At 33.7% G+C, this 21,862-nt stretch overlaps 1 protein-coding gene across 1 annotated transcript in view; it reads right to left on the bottom strand.

Annotated features, from left to right (window-relative positions):
* Positions 1-268: 268 nt before the first annotated feature.
* LOC129219990 (teneurin-m-like) overlaps positions 269-21,862 on the bottom strand; it is a 48,224-nt gene continuing 26,630 nt past the window's right edge. The window contains exons 7-10 of the mRNA XM_054854314.1: positions 15,270-15,535; positions 12,574-12,882; positions 10,262-11,861; positions 269-2,717 (exon numbers count right to left, since the gene is read on the bottom strand). Coding sequence (XP_054710289.1) covers positions 1,855-2,717; positions 10,262-11,861; positions 12,574-12,882; positions 15,270-15,535 — 3,038 coding nt within the window. The 3' untranslated portion in view covers positions 269-1,854. The remainder of the gene's footprint in view (positions 2,718-10,261; positions 11,862-12,573; positions 12,883-15,269; positions 15,536-21,862) is intronic.

Raw genomic sequence — 21,862 nt, 5'->3', positions numbered from 1 at the left:
AAACACTTTCCTCCCTTAAATTCCATGCAAGCAATACAATTTTTTTTAATCAAAAATAATTAAAAAAAAAATTCATGCCAGCTTGAATTTAATAAATTTTTCTTTCATCCGTTTATTACTTTGTTTAATAAAATTTAATCGATTCAGTGTTCATATAGCTTCAAATTACAAAAGATGGCAAAATTTAGGGATTTGGAATTTTTTGTTGTTGATAGGACACATAAATATTAAGACAAATAGTAAGAGGTGACAAGAAAAAAAAAAAAAAAAAGCAAAATTTCTTCTTGTTGCAGGCAGAGCCATAATGTTTTTTTTTTTGACTTGTATCAGAAACGATGAATTATATCATGAAATGTCACTTAATAAATAAAGCTTATTGCTTCAATTCTTCTTATGATGTTTCTACAACATAACAATTATTAATATTTAAATAATTTATGACTTAAAGAGAGGTCAAAACTGATTGGCGGTGGGCGGGGGAATAAATACTGACTTTATTGGCCAAAAATAAAAAGGTATGAAGTCAGTATTCACTAAAACAAGCCTTCTTCAAATAATTGCTAATTATTATAGGGTTGAGAAGAAATTCAAACTAGATTAATTGCATTTGATTTTGTTTTAATTACTGTTTTGTGAAACAACTTTGAGAGGAATGGAAAAGCAATTAAAATACTATCCTATTTTTCCCATTGCTTCACATTTCAATAATTTGAATATCCAAATAAATGATAAATTCATGACAAAAATATGATTTGCAAAACAGATATAATTTACTCTCGTAAAACTAAAACATTAGAATAGAACCAATTCAAATGAATTGATAGCACTGACCTATTTTGATACCTAATTAATCTATTTTTATCACACATCAACACAAGAATTCAGTAATTTTATAAAATATTGATTAACTTAAACAATATGGCTTTGGCTGCACCAGTATTATATAAAGCATGACAGTCACAAATTCATCACAGATACAGTGAATAATTTCAAAGATTGAAAACATACATAAATCACTTCACAAAGTCTTAGATTTCATAAGGCAAGTATAGAATTTACAGACATGTGCATTTAAAAAAATTAAGAATAAAGTATTCTTTTTGGTCCAAAGAGTTTTCAGATTTGTTTTCTTTTAAATCTTTATGTAAGCAAGCAGATAGGATACTATGAAAGGAAAAAATTCACAATATTAGCTATACATGCATGTACACTCTTTTCTTATTTTACAGAGGAAGGCTTTTAAAACTTGTTACATCTTTGTAGGTAATTGACTTAAGTGGAAATAAACACAAGCCCTCATTATATACTTTCCATCATCACAAGTTTTCAAGTCTCAGAAATTCCAAGTTGTAAAATGCGTTAATGGTGTAAGCTTGGATGGGCTTGGTGTTTCCAACATTGTTATAACATGGACCCACATGCCACAGCACCATGTCCTTGACCAAGATGGCCGTGCCATCAGGATTCAATAAGTCTAAATATAATCACAGATCATCCACGATCAGTATATCATGTGTGAGAAATGGCTGGTGTGTACAGTGCATTCTGTTACTCTCACCTCTGAGTGTAGCTCATAAAAGTGTTTTGGAAGTCGATGTGCAAAATTCGGACAGGATATTTATAAAGCTTCTTGAGATGTACCTTGGTACAATGGATATTTTTAAATGTCATTAACCCAACATGGGTCAGAATCACAGAGGACATTCAGTCAAATGATTGAATGAATGTGTGGCAAAATGAGGTTGCTAAAATATTTTTCAATACGTAATGCAAGAGAACAGCGAGTTAATCCGTCAGCAACTGTGGTTAAAAAATAAAAAATGACCAGTATGTGTTTAAATGATTACAAAGCGGTTATTTTGGTTTCCGAGGCCTGTTTCTTCTTTTTCTCGAACTCTCTTTCTTGAAAATAATATTGCTTGGATCATCAACTAGTTCAGGGAATTGTCCTACGTCGTAAATGTACGCACCGTGAAACTTAGCAATACTGCCACTTGAGATAAGCTCTTCTTTTTCAAGCTTTGACCACTCGTACATTCCTTTATGTCCACTAACAGCAAGTTCTTTCTCAATCTGCCAAGCTTCGTCAATTGCTCTGCGCTTGCCAACGCGAATCAAGCGCCTGTACTCATCCTCCACTGTGGAACCATACCTTATGTTCAGAATCATACTTGGACTTTGTAGTTTAATGTCCACTTGCCCGCTGCTTCCCTCACTGGGATCAACATTATGCATCGTAATATTAAACATAGTACCAAGTCTTTGCAACTGATCCCAGTTCCTTTGAGCTTTGCTCGCATCTTCTTGAACGAAATAGAAAGAATCTTGGCCATTTCGAGTAAAGCACAAATTAAGCATATTGGTTTCATTAAAAACAGTAACAACAACGTCTCTTAAAATTCCATCAGACACCGTATTTACAAGAGCCTTTCCATGGTTATTTGAAAGTAAAACACCATCACCAAGAACAGACTGTATAGTGGTGAGCCGAGGGCTGATGGTAAGAGGAAAATAGTTATTGATTTTTACTTCTGTTTTAGGAACTGTCGAAAACCTGTGAAACTCCGTTGATATAGAATTTACAGCACATCCAATTCCTGATATTGCAGGAGGGCATTCATCTAAATATGTAAATTTTCTACATGTTTCATCAGGACAGTGGGAGAACAAAATATTACTTGTATCAAAACCAACTACGGACAACCAATCTTCTAAATCTGCAAAAAAGAGAGGGAAATTTAAAAATATACACTTTAAATGTAAATGAGCAATTTAAAAACTTGAAGAAATACAGAAAGGTAAATCTACAAATGAAATATTTTCATAGACAAAACCATACAGAAAATTAATTTGCATACAAGTGTCTCAATTAGAGAAGTAACCTTTGCTCAAATAATTGACCTGTGTGATGACTTTTAAGCACAGAAAAAAACTGGAGCAAGTGCATATCAGAAGTTCATATTGACTGCAGCATAAGTTAGAAAATAAATCAGTTTTAAGAAGACTATACAGTAAAACTTCAATAAGTAAAAGTTGCAGGGAATGCAAAAAAAATTCGAGTTATCGAAAATTAGGCTTCTTGAATACGAAAACATAACGATAGAATAAAATTAAATACTACCACTGAAACTCGTTAAATTCATAATGTGAGCAAAAAAAGTGATAGGATAATGTATCAAAGATAATATCGTCGCCTCAAAGGATTAGTAGAATATCTTATTGCTATTCCTGGGATAGAATGCCTTACTGTTGCTCTGAGGCGGTGATATATACTTGATGTAACTAATGTAATAAATTCAAGAGTTTGTATAGGTTGGAAAACGAATTTATAATTTCATGTCAGATATAATAATTTTTACTTACCAAAACAGATATTAAAAAAAATCTCTTATCAAACATTTTTTTAAACAGAAATTTGTTCATACATTAAGTAGTCTAGGATACTTTAAAAGCATTAAGAGGGAGTTGATAATATTCAGACGGGATTCTGTAAAAATGTGCAAATACATCTGCTGCTTTTCTTGCACCGTTTTTTTCCCTTTTCCTCCAGTCTAAATGTTTTTTTTAACTATTAAAAATTTGGGGTTGGGGGGGGGGGGAATTTAATGTAATTTCCTCCTTCTTTTCTAAGCAAAAATCAAACTCAAGTTATTCTTGGAAGCTTAAAATTTTAAATTTTCTCTTATCCTATTTTAAAGTTCTATCCCAAATGTTCAGGAATCAATGAAACGGCGCTACAAACATTCACTTTCTTTTACAACAAAAGAAAAAAGCCAGTCTTGGAAAGACCAGCAGCTTCTTAGATTACTGCAAAATCCCAAAAATAGCTCTTCTATTCAGTAACCCTCCATCCTCCCCTCCCCCTTTACGCAAAGATGGAATTTTTCCAAAATCTCAAATGTACGCACCCTGTAATTTTTCCATCTCATTTTTGGTTGCACTAAAACAAAGCTTTGATTTCCCCAATGTTTTTTCTTTTCTACTGAAAGAAAGTAAGTCTACAATACTTTAAAATGAAAAAAAAAAAAAAAAAAAAAACCCTGCCAAATTATATGGTAGTAGCTAATCGGTTTTATTAGATAATGTATTAGAGCCACTTTGTCTAGATGCCTTTTGATGTAATGCAATGGCGCCGATTTCTTTATTTTTGTTTGTACTTTTTGGGGAGGGAAAAAAAAACATGATTTCAACTTATAGAAGTCATTTTAACAAAGAAACTTTGACATCAGTCATGAAATAAAACTCGACTTATCGAATATTTTGACTCAACCAAATTTGGCTTATCGAAAATAAATAACATTAATTCTCCATTCAGTTAGATGGGAATAAATATTCACTTCGGCCTATCCAAGTTTTCGGCTTATCGAAATTCGACTCACCGAAGTTTCACTGTATAGTTGAATTTGTCAACATCAAGTCTCAGGTTCTGAAATTCAAAAACATCGCAAGAAAAAACAAATGTGCATTTAGTTTGACCACTATTAAGACAACTGAAGACAACTCCTCCACTTCTCCCCCAAATGGTAACAAGACCTTCTTGGTTTTGGTGGGAGATGTGGACAGGGCCGGATTAGCCATAGAGCAGAAGTAGCAAATGCTACGGGCCTCGTGCTTCTGGGGACCCCGCGCCATGAGAAAAAGTTCCAGAAAAAAAAACTACTTTCCGCACTTTAATCCGTTTAAATTTATCTCTATCTTTCTATTTTTATTTAGATTTAGCTTTTCTAAATAATCAGGTAAACTAAAAATCTTATTTTTCTCGCTGGATTGCTGTCCAGAAAGTTCTCTCAACTGAAGTCTTAGTGGAAGGAGAAAAAGCTCCGTTGGGTCAGAAAAGTTTCAAAACTGACCTAAAAATTACAATTTTAGGCAATGTTTGGCGAACGGAGAATTGGGTTTTCTCTCTCTATATATTTTTTTTCTTTTCAAAATGAAGTCAATTGCAAGGTAACTTAAGAAATTTAAGGGAGTTAGAGTCCTAAAACTATCATCTATTTAAAGTTAAAAAAAAAAAAAGAAAATTTAGGTTGTTTGATAACAATAGAAGATAGGGGAAGGGGTTCTTTCCAGAAATTGTGTTCAAAACTTTACTCAATTTCAGGCTATCTTTGGGAGGAAAGGGTTTGAGTGATCATCCCATGGTATACCTGAAAACAAAATTTCAAGCTATGTGGAAAGATTAGAGAAAGGGAACTCTCCCAGAAACAATTCTTACGCAGTTTTAGATTATCACTGGAGACTTGATCAGGGGGAGGGGGGGATACGGGTTTGCTTCATAAAATGTTAGAAACTGAATTATTTCAAGACACAGGCTATCTTTAGTTTTAGCTTCAGGCAAAGAGTGGTGGTTTGGAGCCTTTCCCCTTGAATGTTGAGAAGCTAGGCAAGTAGGTCGGTATTCTCCTTTGGAAATTTTTTGAAATTTTGAAATCAAGATGGTTCAAGGGCTTTCTCTGGAATTTTTCAGAATTTGAGGTCTAAAAGTTTAAGCAATTTTTGTTGATAGCCGGAGGAGGAGGATGCTGAAACTCTTAAAGCACAAATCCTAAAACCACATTTCAAAGCTCTCTTTGACGATGTTTGACAATAGATGGGAAAGGGTTGCCATCCAGAAATTGTTTGAAAGTGGCTTTCTCAAAGTTTTCGAAATTGGATTCTCAAAAAGGTAATTATTAGTCATCCTAAATCCTGTTTGGTTACTTAACTTCATGGCAATTTATCACCCTCAAAATTTTCCGTAGATCCGACACTGTAAACAACAATGAGTAAAATTAAGAGATCATGATAGACGAAAAGAAAAAAAAATCTGAGACTTCACACTTATGCTGAGCGAAATAAATGAATTGTTAAGAGAATATTATTTTATGATGAACTAAAATAATTATGTGTAGAAGAAAGACTTTGAATATCGTTTTTAATTTTTTCCTCTGAGTGGGAAGGAACTAAAAAGCTACCGCCCATGCTCCAAACCTAACCCATTTCTTTTGCGTCACCAAAGGTAGCCAAAAACTTTTTTATTTGAACTTGAAATTCAGAGAAATTCAGGAAGAAAATTGTTTAACATAACCGAAAAACCTCTAAAACTGCTTTCTGGAACTTCAGTTTCGAAACATTTCCACAGGTGTAATCCCGAGCTTGATCCAGTCCTATAACGTGTCTAATAAGGTGGCCTACAAGTGTATATTTTGGACCATAATTTTTAAAAATTTCTATGGGAGTGTACCTCCCCCCTCCAACATTGTTAATGATGGTCCAAAATGTACTTTTAGATTTCAACTTCGAAAAATTTCCGGGTTGCCTTAGAGAGTGCCCTGAACCCCATCCCATACCGAAACGTAACTTGCGATGGCCTTCAATCTATCACGTTTTCACAACTTCACTTTCAAGAAATTTCCAGGGGATGGCTTTCGTGAACTCCGCCCCAAAATCAACAAAGAAGGTAAAAAATCTACCCTTTCAGAGTATATAATTTCGAGAATTTTTGCTAGAAAATTGTTTTTAGATTAATAATACGTTATAAATTCGAAAAATTCGCAATGGGACTTCCTTGAACACCCCTCTTTCCTCTTTGCAGCATTATTAAAGATATTCTATAATTTTATTTAAGGCTTAAATTTTAAAAAACTGCCTGGAGAGAGGCGCTGTGAACCAAAAATTTTTCCTTTGATCTTACCTAAGACAGAATGCAATCGCGTTCTTTGACTTCAGTTTCTTCAAATGATGACCTTCGAATCTTCTCTTTTTAATATCACCAGGAGTCGTTAGAAGTGAGTTTTTAGTATTGAACTATCGAAAATTTTTCCGGGGGTAGGCTCCCTGACTTCCCCTCCCTTTATATCGTCCAAACATTGCGTTTTTAGAATTAAAAGTTGAAAACGTGTAGTAACGGGAAGACGGGGGGCAATGTAAGAGCGTCCTAACCGTCGTAAAGCTCTAAAATTATATTTACATTTATGTATTCATGCGTGTTATAAGTGCACTTCCCATCTCCATGAAGAAAAGCCCTATTGTTTACTATATCATGCAAAAACGAGGGCCCCTTGGAAACATTTGCTACAGGCCGCGCGCTGGCTTAATCCGGCCCTGGATGTGGAGTGACTTTCCAACGCCATCCTACTAGGAATCCCGGAACAACAGCTGACTTGATTGAAATTTTGACAAAATACAGGAACACCATCAAAATCAACATTTTGTGTACATAATTAAGGTTGGTTGCAGTTTAAAGAAAAATATATAAATGATTTTTTTTAAGTACAATTTTGAAGATGACCACTATAAAGAGTGTAATTATAATGCATAAAAAACTAAAACATTCCAACTATTGAAGCAGAAAGTTACCGCCGATAACCACACATGGCTAAGGCTACATGTGATGCACCAACAGCTATGTTATGACATCCAAGGACTTCAGCTTCATCCTTGTTATGGCCTCATCAGTCTGTAATAGACAATAACTGAGCAGGAGGCAAGTGTCATCTCATTGAAGCTAAGAAAGCTGACAAACAGATATCTAAAATTAATTTAGCACACCTGCAGGGGTTCGCAGCAATGGTGCGGTGCAACTCTTAAATTGTAGACAAAGCTTGGGCATTAAGCAGTAAGTTACTACTTCTTAGAACCCAAGCTTTGCCTTCAATTGACGAGTTGAACCACACCATTGCTGTGCATCACCTCAGGTATGCTAAATTAATTTTAGATACCAGTTTTTTGGCACTCTTAGCTTCAATGAGATCACATTTGCCTCCTGCCATTGTCTATCACAGACTGATGAGGCCATAACAAGGATGAAGCTGCAGTCCTTGGATGTCATAACCTTGCCATTGGTACATCGTAGGTATTCCTACTATTTATTCACTTGTTAAGAGTGGTAAAAATGAGCATGCTGTCCCATGACTCTTCAGATCTCTCACAAGTTGCCTAAATAGGGCATAACAGGAAAATCTTCATATGCAACTTGTGATGGTCAAAAGATGCTACTTTGCAAAGTCAACTGCAAGCAGCACTTTGCATAAAAAAAAATTCAACCTACAAAAGGTGTTTAAAAGGAGTGGACATGGCCTGAAGGAGGTTCATTGGTATGTCAGAAAGAAAAATGTAAACAGATGGTATCCATGGCATTTATCCAAGGAAATGTAAAAGATTGTAGTTACAATGGATGAGGCAAGGATTTGGGATTTAGTTGTGGCAAATTGCAAATCAAAACTTGGTTCAGGCTTTGGAAATCTTTTCCAGAAACTGATTTGCCAGTGAACAGCAAATTTTTCTTAAAACATTTAGGATTCTTGAGGATGTCCGTTTTGAAGGAGAGTTCAAGATTTTTAAAAGTTCTATGTTTTCCTATGATGCCGTCTACTTATTTTGAAGATCTGCCTCCTTTTTATGGGAATGAATTGAGCAAAGTGTTTTAGTATATTCATGCATACTTCTTTTATTTTATTTTTACATTTCTGCAACAGGCGGTAAAAGACACTAACTATTGTATTTCATTGTTGGCCAGTAAAATCACTAGATGCAAGCCCTACAGATTTTTGTGGGTTTCGGTTTGGACCTGTGACACATAGAATATAAGTTAGGAGTAATGTCAAAAGATTCATCTACATGTACTTCAGTGTAGTCCACTACAATGGAAATCATTGAGAGCTATTGCCAACAAGATCCCAATGTCTCTTCAAGGCTAACTGATTGTGGTTGCATTTTCTTTTGATAAGTGTTAATTCAAAATTGGACATGTGTATGCAACACAAAATTCTGCACATTGCATTAGCAGAAATTAAACAGGTATCAGGGCCTGACTATGGTTTTTAAAGATACAGGGCTTAAAAAAATTTTTGGCTCAAAAAAATAAACAAAGAGCTCAAGAAAAAAAAAATCAAGACATAGAAAAAAAAACATTTACTCATGTTTTAAAAGGCAAAAATAATAGTGTTTAATTGTTACATTCAGAAAACAACTGAAAATTATGTAATAACATATAAAATATTTCTTCTCCTTTCTAAATATATATATCACTCGTTCGGAAGAAGGAGGAGTGCAAAAATCCGATAAGGTAGGCCACAATATGGAATTTTTAATTTTCTTTTTACGCTTAAAGGGCTTTGAACGACAACATTATTTTTTTTGGAAAAAAATTTTTTTTTGTTCTAATATTAACCACTGGAGAGCACAGCAAATTAATTTTTCTTACAACAAATTTCCTGAAGAGTCAAACTTTAAATGCTTCTGTAAAATTTCATTTTTTCATATTGTGGCACTCTTCTTAAAAATGAGCAATATAAAAAACAATAATTAAATTTTTCTTGCATTTACATAATCATTATAAAAGGAATATATTTTTCCAATTTCTTTCATTTATTTTAGATTTTCTAATTCATGCCTGTTCTCAGTTTGTTTCGGAAATTCTTCCAATTTAATTGACTTTTATTCTATTTTCTATTTCCCAGACAATATTGAAGGCTTACCTAAATTAAACCTGTTTAGTTAGTTGGTTCAATTGAGTTTTATGGTGCAACAGTCTTGATAGGCTATACTGCACCAAATGATTGAAATCTGCATAATTGATTATGGAAGTTTCAGCAGTTTAATGGAGGCCTCTCGCTTTAAATATTTTAACACACCACAGGCTCCAGAATGTGTTTCAGTGAGACAAGTTACATTATTAACAATGGTGACAAAATGGAAAAACCAACTTCAACAACTTGAGCAAAATAACGCTGCACTTGTTTTAGCAAATAAGAGAGAAATTTGAAATATGCGTTAGAATTCTGGTTTAATGCTTTTCGTGGGATTGATGGGGGAAAAAGCAATAAGGGGGAAAACATAAAACAGGGATCAACCAAATTTTCATGAAATACTATAAAATAATTTGAAGAGAAATAGATGCCTACAGTAAAAAATATTTAACTACATATGTATTATGTAAAATTAATTTCCTTCATGATCTGACAAAATAAAATACTTTCAAAATTAGTTATGTTACATTTCCCAAAGCAGAGAATATGAAATGAAATACTTCTAGTAGATTAATCTTTTCCCCCATGAAATTTTTAGAAGGCTGAATGAAAAGAAGTGGTTTCATGTTTCTGCTTTTAAAATAAATGTAATGTGTTATAAATCAGGGTTCTACTGTAGTGCATGTGTAATTCTATGTTATCCTGAAAATAAAATTGAGAAGATTTATTGGAATTTTAAGGTTTATTGGAATTGTGTAATATTTTTGAATATGATTAATTTAAAAAAAAGTTTATATATAAATTATACTCACCAGTTAGATGATCATTCTCTGTAAAAACATTGATGGGATCATTGTTGTGAAATCTGTGCAGATGCAAGTTGTATGGAGCTTTTAAAAGAAGCTGCACTGAATCCAGATCAGGAACAAGCCACTGAGCTCCTAAAGGATCATATACTCTAGATCCATAATGTATTAGATTAGTCAAAGGATCTCTGATTCCACTTTGGAAGTCAACTGGCAAATAAAAATCTGGATTGCTGTCAGATAATATTCTACCAAATGGTGTTCGGCTCATTTCTTTGATAATGGTTCCTTCAGCATTGAAAAGTGCAACTGGTGTTCCCAAATGATCACTGGCTATGTAATATTTCACACCTTCTTGTTGAATGAACATCAGGTGGCCACTGCTGTCATATATGTAAATAAAAGTAACCTCATCCTTTGGATAATGAAGGTGTGTCACTCGATTCTGATGCAAAGGATCCGAGTAAAAGAACTGCGTGACGTTGCCACGATGATCTTTTCGTGCGATGAGCCTATTCATGTGGTCATAGTAATAGAATGCCTCATATTGGTGAAGCTGAAAGGCATGAGTTAACTGACCATCAGCATTGAATATGAATCTTTCTTCACCTCTTTGAACTATAAAACCACGTGCATCAACACTGTAGGATACAGAATCACCATAACCTGTTAAATGATCACCATCATCATATCTCAATGACAGTTGATGCTGGCCATCGAAGATGCTGTTTAGATTCCCATTGATATCATAGGAATATCTCCATCTATCTGTACCAGAGACTTCTTCTAAGAACCCATCTAATGTATAAGTATAATTACAAACATTATTCATTCCATCCCTCCCAATTTTTATTCTCGACTGTTTCACTCGATTTCTGTTATCATAAGCCAAGTTCAGGGAGTATATTTCTTTGTTCCACAAAGTCACAGCTAAAACAACAATCCTGCTATAAGCATCTAACCCAATAGTTTTGGAATATTGTCTCATTTCATCTTGGATAAATATGCTGTTTATTTTTGGTCTATGGATAATGAAGTGCTGTATTTGTTCCAGGATGCCTGTTTCTGTGTTGTACCGATACTTGATTTCTGACGTACTCTTTCCATTAATTTCGACAACAGCTGAAGACAAACGCCCTTCATAAACATATTTAAATTTGGCCCCATCCATGCCACTTCTGCTGCTGAAACGATGTCTTTCTTCCTTCAGCAGAGAGCCATGGTATCGGTAGTCTATTTTCAATTCTAATCCAGATGCAACTTTTACAACAGACTTCATCAGGGATTTTTGCTCGTAATAAGCGAAATCAGTGCGCTCTGGACCACATATCTGGGTGGCAAGCAATCCACCTTGGTCATATTTATATACAACACGACCTTTGTTCTTTGGCAAGTGCTTGACTAATATTTGACCCACTTCGTTCTTTTGTATGACATAGGGATACCTTATACCAGGAGACAAGTATAGCTGCTTGTAAAATCCAAAGGAAATCTGAATAGCTATTTCATGCTTTTGTCCATTTGGCATGATCACGTTTTGAAGACTTCCAACAGAGTCGTACTGAAGAAGGTATCTGCTACCACTAGGCAAGATAACTTCAGTTGGCTGTAATAAGAAAATGTATAACTATAAGCTACATAAATTGTTATTGAAGTACGGCACATTCTTTGTGCATAAATAAAGTTTTCAGTTCAAGAAAATAATTTTCATAACCTTCCTCTCAATCAAAGTTGCCATTAAACTTAAAATATTTTTAAAATAGTTATTTTATAGTCGTATTCAATGTAATGAGATTAAAAAATGGAATGAAATTCAGCCATGAACAAGATGAATTTAAATGCTAGGAAATGACTTGAATTTGTGTTTTAATTTTTTCGGATCATAAATTCCATTACTGATTTTTTCTACTGAATATTATACTTTGATAAACATTCTTCTCAATACATTCCTCTACATTTATATCCTACTAATAACTAAATTAAAAAAGGTAATTTTCAGGTAACTTTAATAATGAGTTTGGTTGAAAAAATTAGAGATCAATTGTATTTATACAAGACACTGACAATTTTGTAAGAATTTGGTCTGGACTTAATGTAAAAGATAATAAAAAAAAAAAAATGCATTCTAATATTCCATAAAATACATGTACTAATTAATAAATAAAATTAAATAGCAAATATAAAGCATTGATCACAATGATAAAAATTACATTTACTTAAAATATTACTTATTAGCATTGTTATTTTGTGTATAATTGCTAATTCAGATAATAACACTACAATCAATTTTAAGAAATAGGGCTGACAGTGAAACTTACCAGTGCTGCAGGAGCATCATCATATTTGTACATGATTCCACTGCTGTCTGAGAAGCGGATGTCCGCCAACCTTCCATTGTTATCGAAAGAGTAGCGCTCTGAAAGTGCACCCCTCTCCCATTTTTCCAGGCGACCGAACTTGTCATACTTCAACTGAACTGGAGTGATATTCTGGCTAGGCTGCCATTGAACAGGTCTCCCAAGTTCATCATAGTGCACTGTCACAAGAGGAATTTGATTTTTATCGTATACAATCTCGCTGTATTGTTCTCTATCGAATTCGACTGCAACCAAGATCTCGCCGTTCACCTACGAATGAAAAAGAAAATTAAAAGCTGCAAGGTGGAGCTGCAGATGGAGGTTACATACATGAAAACAGATGAATTACTCAGTTCCTAAGTTTTACTGTATTTGTTAAGGCATAAATTGTACTGCATTTGTACTGCAGTAAAATCCCATTACAAAGAACTTTAAGTGAACACAAATTTTGTTTGCTGTAATGGGAATTTCGTACAATGGAATTCAAGCTATGTGCCAGCAATTGAATTGGGACTAAAAATTCATTTTGCTGAAACAGAAATTTCTTTATATTAGTATTCGTTGCAACAAGATTTCACTGTATTACTACATTTTTTAATGCAAAAAACCTGGCATTTAAAAGCTACTATGGCGCCAAGCAAAAAACTATCCCAGTAAAATATTTTCACCTTGATTTTACTGCATTCAGTTATAATGTAATTGTATTCAGTTATGTGTAAACTATATTACAAACTAATTATTCATACACATTGAATGTTAATTTGATAATTTCATTAAATTTGGTGTTTCAAAAACTGCAATGAGATTTAAAATTAGAAGTTTAAAAAACTGCATCATAAATAGCATCATGATAGTCAATACTTGGTTATTTAATTTTTGCACCAGAGAGCAAGTTTGGCAAGATTCAGGTGGCTTAAAATATTTTAACAAAGTTGGATATAAGAAATAAATAAAGGCCTTAGTTTTGAAAGTTAATATATAAACACAATGTTAAAAAACATAAAATTTTCTAATTTTACTTTTTAACATTGTTATATTTTTTAAAGACTGATATGATGTAATATTTGATTCTATTATTGATAGAAGTTGGACTGCTGAATATTAGAAAACAAAATTTTATGAAGCAATGAACAGATGAGCTTTAAAAATACAGCAGAACTTGAAATAAATACTTTTGTGCGGAGAAGTAAATGGCAATCAACAACGTTTTGAAGCAACAAATTAGCATATTACTGCAAACAGGTGTTTTGAAGGTTACAGGCAACCCAGTTTCCAATGAAAAATATTGAGCTTTTGGATGTAAAGACATACGGTAAAAGAAACATATGTATGCAGTAACCTGCTAATTTTGTGCATCAAAATGTTGTTCATTACCATTTACAGTAGAACTTTGTTTATTTAGCTCCCGTTCATTCAATTCTCTAGATAACGCAGATCAAATTTGAAGCTTTTATAAAAATTTTAAGTTCATATAGATAATTTAAAATTATGATTGCAAGAACACAAGTACCTAAACAATCGATTTCCTTTTAAATCTATTAATGATAAAGCTTTTCTGTGACAATGCTTCCTTTAAATGCAACGACTATTTCGAACAGAAGAAATTGGACCAATTCTATGTAATTTATTTACAAAACACGGTTTTTTATCGTAATGAACAGTCCATCTGCTTGTTTAAAGATTTGTTCTGCTAATTACTCATATTTCCTAGATTTTTTATCATCCAAATTGCTTTTGGTCCCCGTTAATCTGGATAAATGATGTAGTACTGTACGTTTGACAACTATTTTTTATTTGTGGAACTAGAGGTTTCGGCCCCCTGCTCGCTTACCGCCGCCTTACTTATGCCTGAATCAAATAAGATTGCAAGCAATCTTATTTGATTCACAAAGATTTAAATCATCTGTTAGAAAGAATCGGATAAAAAAAAGGCGTTACAAGTTCAATTTCGAACAAAAAAAAAAAGTTCCCCTTCTCTTTCCCGTAGAAAATGGAGTTTAAGTAAAGAGCTCATAATTAGAATACAATCCCATTCCCACCCTAAGACAAAAAGAATTTCATAGAAATATGTATAATTGAGGAATTAAGTGGGGGGGGGGGGGTGCTTTGAAGAACACCTTTCTTCCGGGTTCCAAACTAATTTGTAACAACTTGTACAGCTATAGGTTCAATGGGGCTCCTGAGCATTGCAAAACTGCAGTTTTGTATGTTTGAAAAGTCGATTTCAAATACTTGGTCTCTAGTAATATATTTTGCTTTTTAGATCCATGCTTGAATTGAGTTTAGCCAAGGACTTTTTGCTAAAATATAAATTCTTATACATGCTATTCTAATTAATTGAGAAAATTGGAACAAGCTCTACTTGATGCAGAAAAAAAATCTTTTGAATGACATCGAATGTTAAGAGGTGTGGGAAATCTTTCATCCCTTTAATAGAGTTTTTGGGAAATTTTAGCTTAAAAAATTAGTTACAAAAGAACTAATTTGAGTTATTAAAAAAAAAAATGTGCAAACCAAGAGGGCTTGAAGTAATTTTGTTAAAAATTTCAAGGCTGTAGGAGCTATAGAGTCTCTTGGACGCAGGCACCTCCAGTCTTCCTTTCACAGTTTCATTGCCCTTACTTTTTTTTAAAAAAATATATAGAGACAAAACTTACCTTCATTTTCCTTCCAACTTGGGTAATTTGACGATTTTTCCCTTTTCCCTCTCTTCGAAGATAGTACTTCCATTCAAATCTTTGAATGACATCATCACTCAAGGTGGCTTTCATTTTAGCAGGCACAGGAAATATTTCTCCCAATACTTCATTCTGATCAGTTATGACAGGGCTGGGGACAGTTTCCATTTCTATGATTTTTGAATCATCTAAAGCCAGATTGAGACTACCATCTGGGAATTGTGTTATCCTTTGTTGCATAAGACCTAAAACATGAATGAATTAATCAAAACATCTTTAGCATAAAAAAACTATAGGTTTATGCAAACTAGAGTAAACTCTTGCATCCTGGCTACCCTTATTCAAGCCACTAATATGTAAAAAAGATTTCTTTTTTTTCACTGGAATAAAGGTAAATGAACCCGTATACAGCATTCAAACCCGATCTTAGCAGTCAAGCACTACACTACACTCCAGGGTCTCCATACTTACCACTACATCTGGTTTAACCAGGGTTGCAGAGTTGGAAGGAAAATGACCAAATCCAGGAATTTTAGATCCTTTGCCTCAGATTCCTTTACCCCAAAAGCAGACCCTGAGTCTACAAGCATGCGGAGAGTTACGTCAGAAATAACCAAGCTTTGACTCCTGACCCTGACATTTTTACCCCAAAATCAGTATGACTCCAGCTCTGCAGCTCTGGGTTTAAAGTATTTTAGGCAGTGGTTATTTATTGGAATTGCTTTCTCAGAAAACTGCCCATCTCGGTAGCAGAAACAGTGCGATTGTAAGTCAATGATTCTTGAAAAAGTTCATAGACTCTTTCTGAGTGGGGGGAGAAACTCCCCCCCTTAAAATTTATAAGGAGAAAATGATCTTTAATTTTAGCTAGTGAAGATTTTCAGGGTCACATTCTACATGTGCTTGTACTTTTAAGTTTCTTCTTCTTATTATTCAGCACTACAGCCTAGGGCAGGCCAAGACCGTCTCAATCAGTTTCCTCCATCCCGCCCTGTCAAAAACAAATTTCCTCCATCCACTGAGGCCAACAGTTTTTAAGTCTTTTTCGGCACAGTCGAGCCATCTGGTTGGTGGGCGGCCCCTCTTGCATGCACCATCTGGAATTGTGAAGGTGACTTTATGGGTTGGGTCCCTACTACCTAGTCTAAAGAGGTTTCACAGCCATATAATGCGATTGGCTTTAATAAATGGGATAATATCTGGCTGTTTATAGAATTTTTTTATATATCTCAAAATTATAGAGAGTGCGCCATCAGTTATTTTTCTGGATAGCACCAAAAATTCTTCTCAAAATTTTCCTTTCGAAAATCATCAATCTATCTTCTGCTTTAGTTAAAGCCCAACACTCACTTCCATAACACTCACTTCCACTTTTTAAGTTTAGCATTTTATTTTTAAGCATTTCTTGGTGCTCATTTAGATTTTATGATTAAACTACTGTTAGTTTATCTTCTCAGACTATTTTTAGGATTTTCAACTAGCCACGCAGACTGCTGAAAAAAGTCTGCTGTTGAGCTGTTCACTTAATGAGCCACTTTAAAACTTACCTTCCCACTTATTACAGTAGTGGCCCATTGTTTCTCTTTGGCTCTTAACTATTTTCATTAAATCTTTCATCATAATGAATTATCTTAGACCTAAAATAATTTTGAAAGAAATTCTTTTGTACTAAAATCCAGGGAGTAGGAAAAAAGCTTTGAAAGGAAATGAATCAGTTATCCATAAAATAATGAATATTCAGTTGTATTTTTTTTTTTTTTTTCATATTACAGTGAAACCTCAATAAGTAGTCGACCGGTTAATTGGTCACTCCGTTTAAGTGGTCATTTTTCTTTGGTCCCGAAAAGGTCTCATTCACAGTAATGTAAAATGATCCTGCTTTACTGGTCACCAAATTTAATTTTACCCGGTTAACTAGTCATTCAAAAACTGTTTTCTAAAATTCCTTTTCCTTATCGGATCTTAGAAAATAGTGTTGGACTTGTTTGATAGTCATTTTTCCTTGAAATCTCGATCCTCCGTTCTGGTCGTTCAAAGCATACTTCTTGCTGTGACTGTGCCGAGTGCCAAGAGTATGAATCAAACTCCTTTCAGCAAGACATACAAAATCTAATACCTGGAGAAAGTTAGTCAGTATTTAACATCCGTTCAAGGAACTACAAACACAGAATTTAAAGCTTGACGTATGTTAGAAGAGATCATTCTTTTCCATAAGCAACAACTTCATGAGTCAACATTGAAGGATTATATTAATGTACTGTAACTACATTAAAATAAGTTGTTGTTATTTAGTAATGTATAAGTAAGAGAAAATGAAACAAAGTAACTATCATTAGTATTTCTCCCCCTTTTTAATATTTCCACTAATTTATAGACATTGATTACATAAGCTATTGTTTTTCTCACAGAATTCTACTGCTATTCATGAATATTTGTAAGGCTTTTTTTTCTTCCTTAATTTCCCACTCCACGTAAGTAGTCACTCCGCATAAGTGGTCAAAACTTTTTGGTCCCTTGAGTGACAACTTAACGAGGTTTTACTGTATTAAAATATTTGAGTGCCTCTCCAAAATAAATATCATTGCAGTGCTGTGTTTATAAACTTTATATGAATACAATATACATATCGTCATGGTTCAAGCTAAAGACATGAAGTCCAAAAAAAAGAAAAAAAAAATACTATTACAAATTAAAATTTAGAATTAGTTATCTTTATTAATAACAAAGCTGAAAGTCTCTCTGTCTGGATTTCTGTCAGGATCTCTGTGACACACATAGCGCCTAGACCGTTCGGCCGATTTTCATGAAATTTGGCATAAAATTAGTTTGTAGCATGGTGGTGTGCACATCAAAGCGCAAACCCCGAAGTGGTTTTTTGAGGGGAAAAAGTAGGAAATAAGGAATTAAAAATTAAAAAAAGTAGGAAAAGTAGGAAAAAAATCACTTAAAAAGTAGGAAAAAATAGGAAGAGATAGGACTACACACACACGTTAAAACGATTGACAATCATTAGTATGAAAGACAAACTGATGGAAACAAAGATATTAATTACAAAAATATGAAAATAAAATCTAAACAAAGAAACAAATTTCACCTATATAGTAATAAAACTTTTAAGTGTGAAAAAATAAAATGCAATATAGCAATCGCAAAAAAAAAAAAAAAAAAACATTAATAATAATAATAAATCTTCTATTTTGTTAGAATAAAACCATTTTTGTTAAATACTTGTTTTGTCAAAAACGAAAATATTCCTTCGAGAGCATCCATTTATCATTTAAAAATATGTCTAACCACGGATTGTATGGAAAGGCAAACATCCGGTTTACACGCGAAAATGGAAGCATCTATTAGTTTTCAGGGAAGTCAGATTTTGCAGATGTATGTTAGCCTCTAAATTAAGCAGAGTCTCATTCAAATGAGAGGAACACGCGCATCAAATTTTTGTTCTTCCCCTCATTCAGATGGAGTCGCCTTAACTGGATGTTTGCCAATTCCATACAACCCGTGGTCAAACAGTACTAACACTTTCAGCTCCTGTTATCATAAACTATGATACAAAAGCAAAGCAAATATTAAATTTGTTGTAGTTAAAAATAATCAGCAACTGACATGCATTCTTGCATAAACAGAGGCAGATGTTTGAATTTGAAAAAAATAAAAATAAAAGAGGAAAACAACTGAAAATGCAGAACTAAAATAAATGTGTTCTTAATTATGGGACGTAAAATTTATAATAAAATAATTAAACTAAATAAATAACGAAATAAGTCAACTAAAGGGTTTGTATTATGTTATGTATTTTTAGCATTCAACATACATTTTTATTTCAGGCACGTCATTTATAGGGGTCAATTTTCAATTTCTCCCCTCCCTGGCTTTGGAAAATTAATGCTTAGCTATACAAGTTAGTGCGGTTTTTGTTGTTTTCAGATAAAATTTGCATACAGTATACATCCTTCGCTAGCCACTTCCGGGGGTGGGGGGAATCAAAGTGACGGGCCAGTTCTAATTTTAATCAAGCAATAAAAACGAATATTGTTTTAATGGTTTGACAATTTTTACCTCCTTCTTGTTCCAAAATCTTTGTCACGAAAAAAAAAAAAAGGAAAACATCCATGCATGGTAAACATAACATTTTTATCAAAGACAAAGATCAGTTACTAATGTTTCTATGTGCATAAAAGGGAAGGCACAAAATTTATCTCAATCCTCACCATACAACAAAAATATTCATTCGGAAATTGTTCACGAAATTGAGAGTGAGGGGGAAGCACCTGGTATCAAATGCCTGCATATCTCTCTTCCCCCCCTCCCTTTGATCAGGCGCACTAAGTACAATAACTTACAGTAGATACCCCGCATCGGTATAATTGCCACACTCGAAAAGAGTAAGAGTCTGTCAAAAAATTTTTAAATGCTCAGAAATGTCGCATTGCCATAAACACAACACATAAAAATGATGAGCAACTCCTCGATATTGATGATATATCAGAGTAGAAAATACCCATTAAAAAGAAAAAAAAAATACATATTAGTTTGTGGCTCTATCCCCCAACTTTTAAAAACGTAAAGAAATAAAAACAAAATATCGCATTTAAATTGATTTCCAATTTTTCTCCAAAAATCGGGAACGTTTTGCCCATCCAGGTTTTTTCCGCTTTTTTTTTTTTTGCAAATACTCTTTTCAAGAAAAAAAACGAAATTTTATACATTTTATAATCATGTTTACAATTTAGAATGTACAAAAATCATATTAATGTACGAAAAAAGTTAGTTTCCGCGATTATTTTTGAAGTGGTCCACTTTTGCGAATTTCTGTTATCTGTTGCTTTTATGCTGTACTAACATCAATAAAAATATGTACAGTGTACAAGTTTTTCATTTTTTGCTTCCTTATGTTCCTTTTATAAGGTTTTACATTGCTTTTCTGTTTAAAAAGAGCTCCATTTCACTTGTAATCATACAAAAAATTGGCGGATAGGAAATTCGGTTTTTCCCCGCATTTTTTGAACAGTCGGACGTTTACTTTAATTAAAGCTTCTAATTGACAAGTAAATAATGTAGAATTGCATCAGAATGTCAGAATGTGCCAGTATCTATTTTTTTTTCTTTTTTAGTTTCGTTAATACAGTAGGACTGAACTCGGGGCGATGAAAAGAAAAGTCGATCATAAACGCCGCAACGGCACAAAAGTCACTTACGAAAATTTAACTTTTAAAGACGCAAACGCCGCCGCCGCGGCGTTCCTTCTAGAAATTAATGTAGTCAGTCAATGAAAAGCTCAGGATCTGCTTGATTATTTTGCTTTTCAAAATTGAAACATGTAGAAAATTATCGATGCGGCATTGTAAAAAGAAGAATTATTGCACAATTAGAAGTGCTATACTAAAGAAAGAAAAAGTAGGAAAAAAAAGGAAAAAGTAGGAAAATAAGGAGAGAGCTCTAAAAAGTAGGAAAAAGTAGGAAAAATAGGAACTCTTCGGGGTCTGAAAGCGATTTTTGGAATTCGATTTTTTTCTTTTTCTATCCCAATTTTAAGAACATTTTCCTGAGCAAAATTATCATAAGATGGACGAGTAAATTACCAAGTTATCATAACGAGGAACCGTAACATGGGCAAGCCAATTGGCGAGAAATTCATCATAGGCGAACCAAAATACCTTTTAATTTTCTACTACGGGCAAAGTCGTGCGGGTGTCACTAGTTTCATTATGAAAAGCAACTACACAATTAAAGAATTACACCAACAAACCTACTACAGGAGTTAAAAGCCTGTGAAATGATTTTTACTCTTTTTCATAACAATTCCAAAGCTCAAATCGACAATATCCTAAAACTTGAGCAACGGAATTCATGATTTCTGCTTGAATGCCGACGGCTTGCAAACAATAAACAACACTAGTTGAAAAATGTTAAAGAATAAAGTAAGCAATTACTTGCTCAAATAGATTTCGATAAATGGACTTCATTTTACTATGGCACACTCAGGAGTTAGCATTGTTGATTTAAAAAAAAATGTACATTATTATTTTACAATTTAAAGTATAAGCCTAACAACTGCATGTAAGATTTTTAACCCGGGAGAACTCGCGGTATTTTTTGTCACACAAAAGCTCGGGGGGGGGGGGGGGGGGGGGCTGCCATAGGCCGGAGTGGTTATTTCATTAAATTCAGTTTGCAAAATAGGAAAAAAAATTGTTTTCAACACTGAATTATAAATAGATAAACAGCCTCTAAAATATGTTTTAAAAAGTAAGGTTTAAGAAAGTTTTATGATACATGAATCTAAATCTTCTTCTGAGCATGACTGATGATCGCTATATTGTTCTGTGTCAACTTCTTCTTCATTATCTTCATTAAGGGAGTTCTCATCAGTTGAAACCTCAACTAACAAGGTCTGCAACCTCTTCATTTCATCTTTGTAGCTTAAATAGCAATGCATTTCACAACATCTAAAATGAAAAGCGTGAGCGCTCGCTCTGGGCCTCTGAGGCCCGAACCGGAATTTTCTGGGGAAAAGAGGGAATGTACATTCCTGAAAAGCATGTGGTCAGTATGTAGGGTCACCT

Source organism: Uloborus diversus, chromosome 4, assembly GCF_026930045.1.
Source record: "Uloborus diversus isolate 005 chromosome 4, Udiv.v.3.1, whole genome shotgun sequence".
Classification (NCBI taxonomy): domain Eukaryota; kingdom Metazoa; phylum Arthropoda; class Arachnida; order Araneae; family Uloboridae; genus Uloborus; species Uloborus diversus.
Note: the sequence above shows the minus strand (reverse complement) of the source record. Positions and strands in the feature narration are given on the sequence as shown.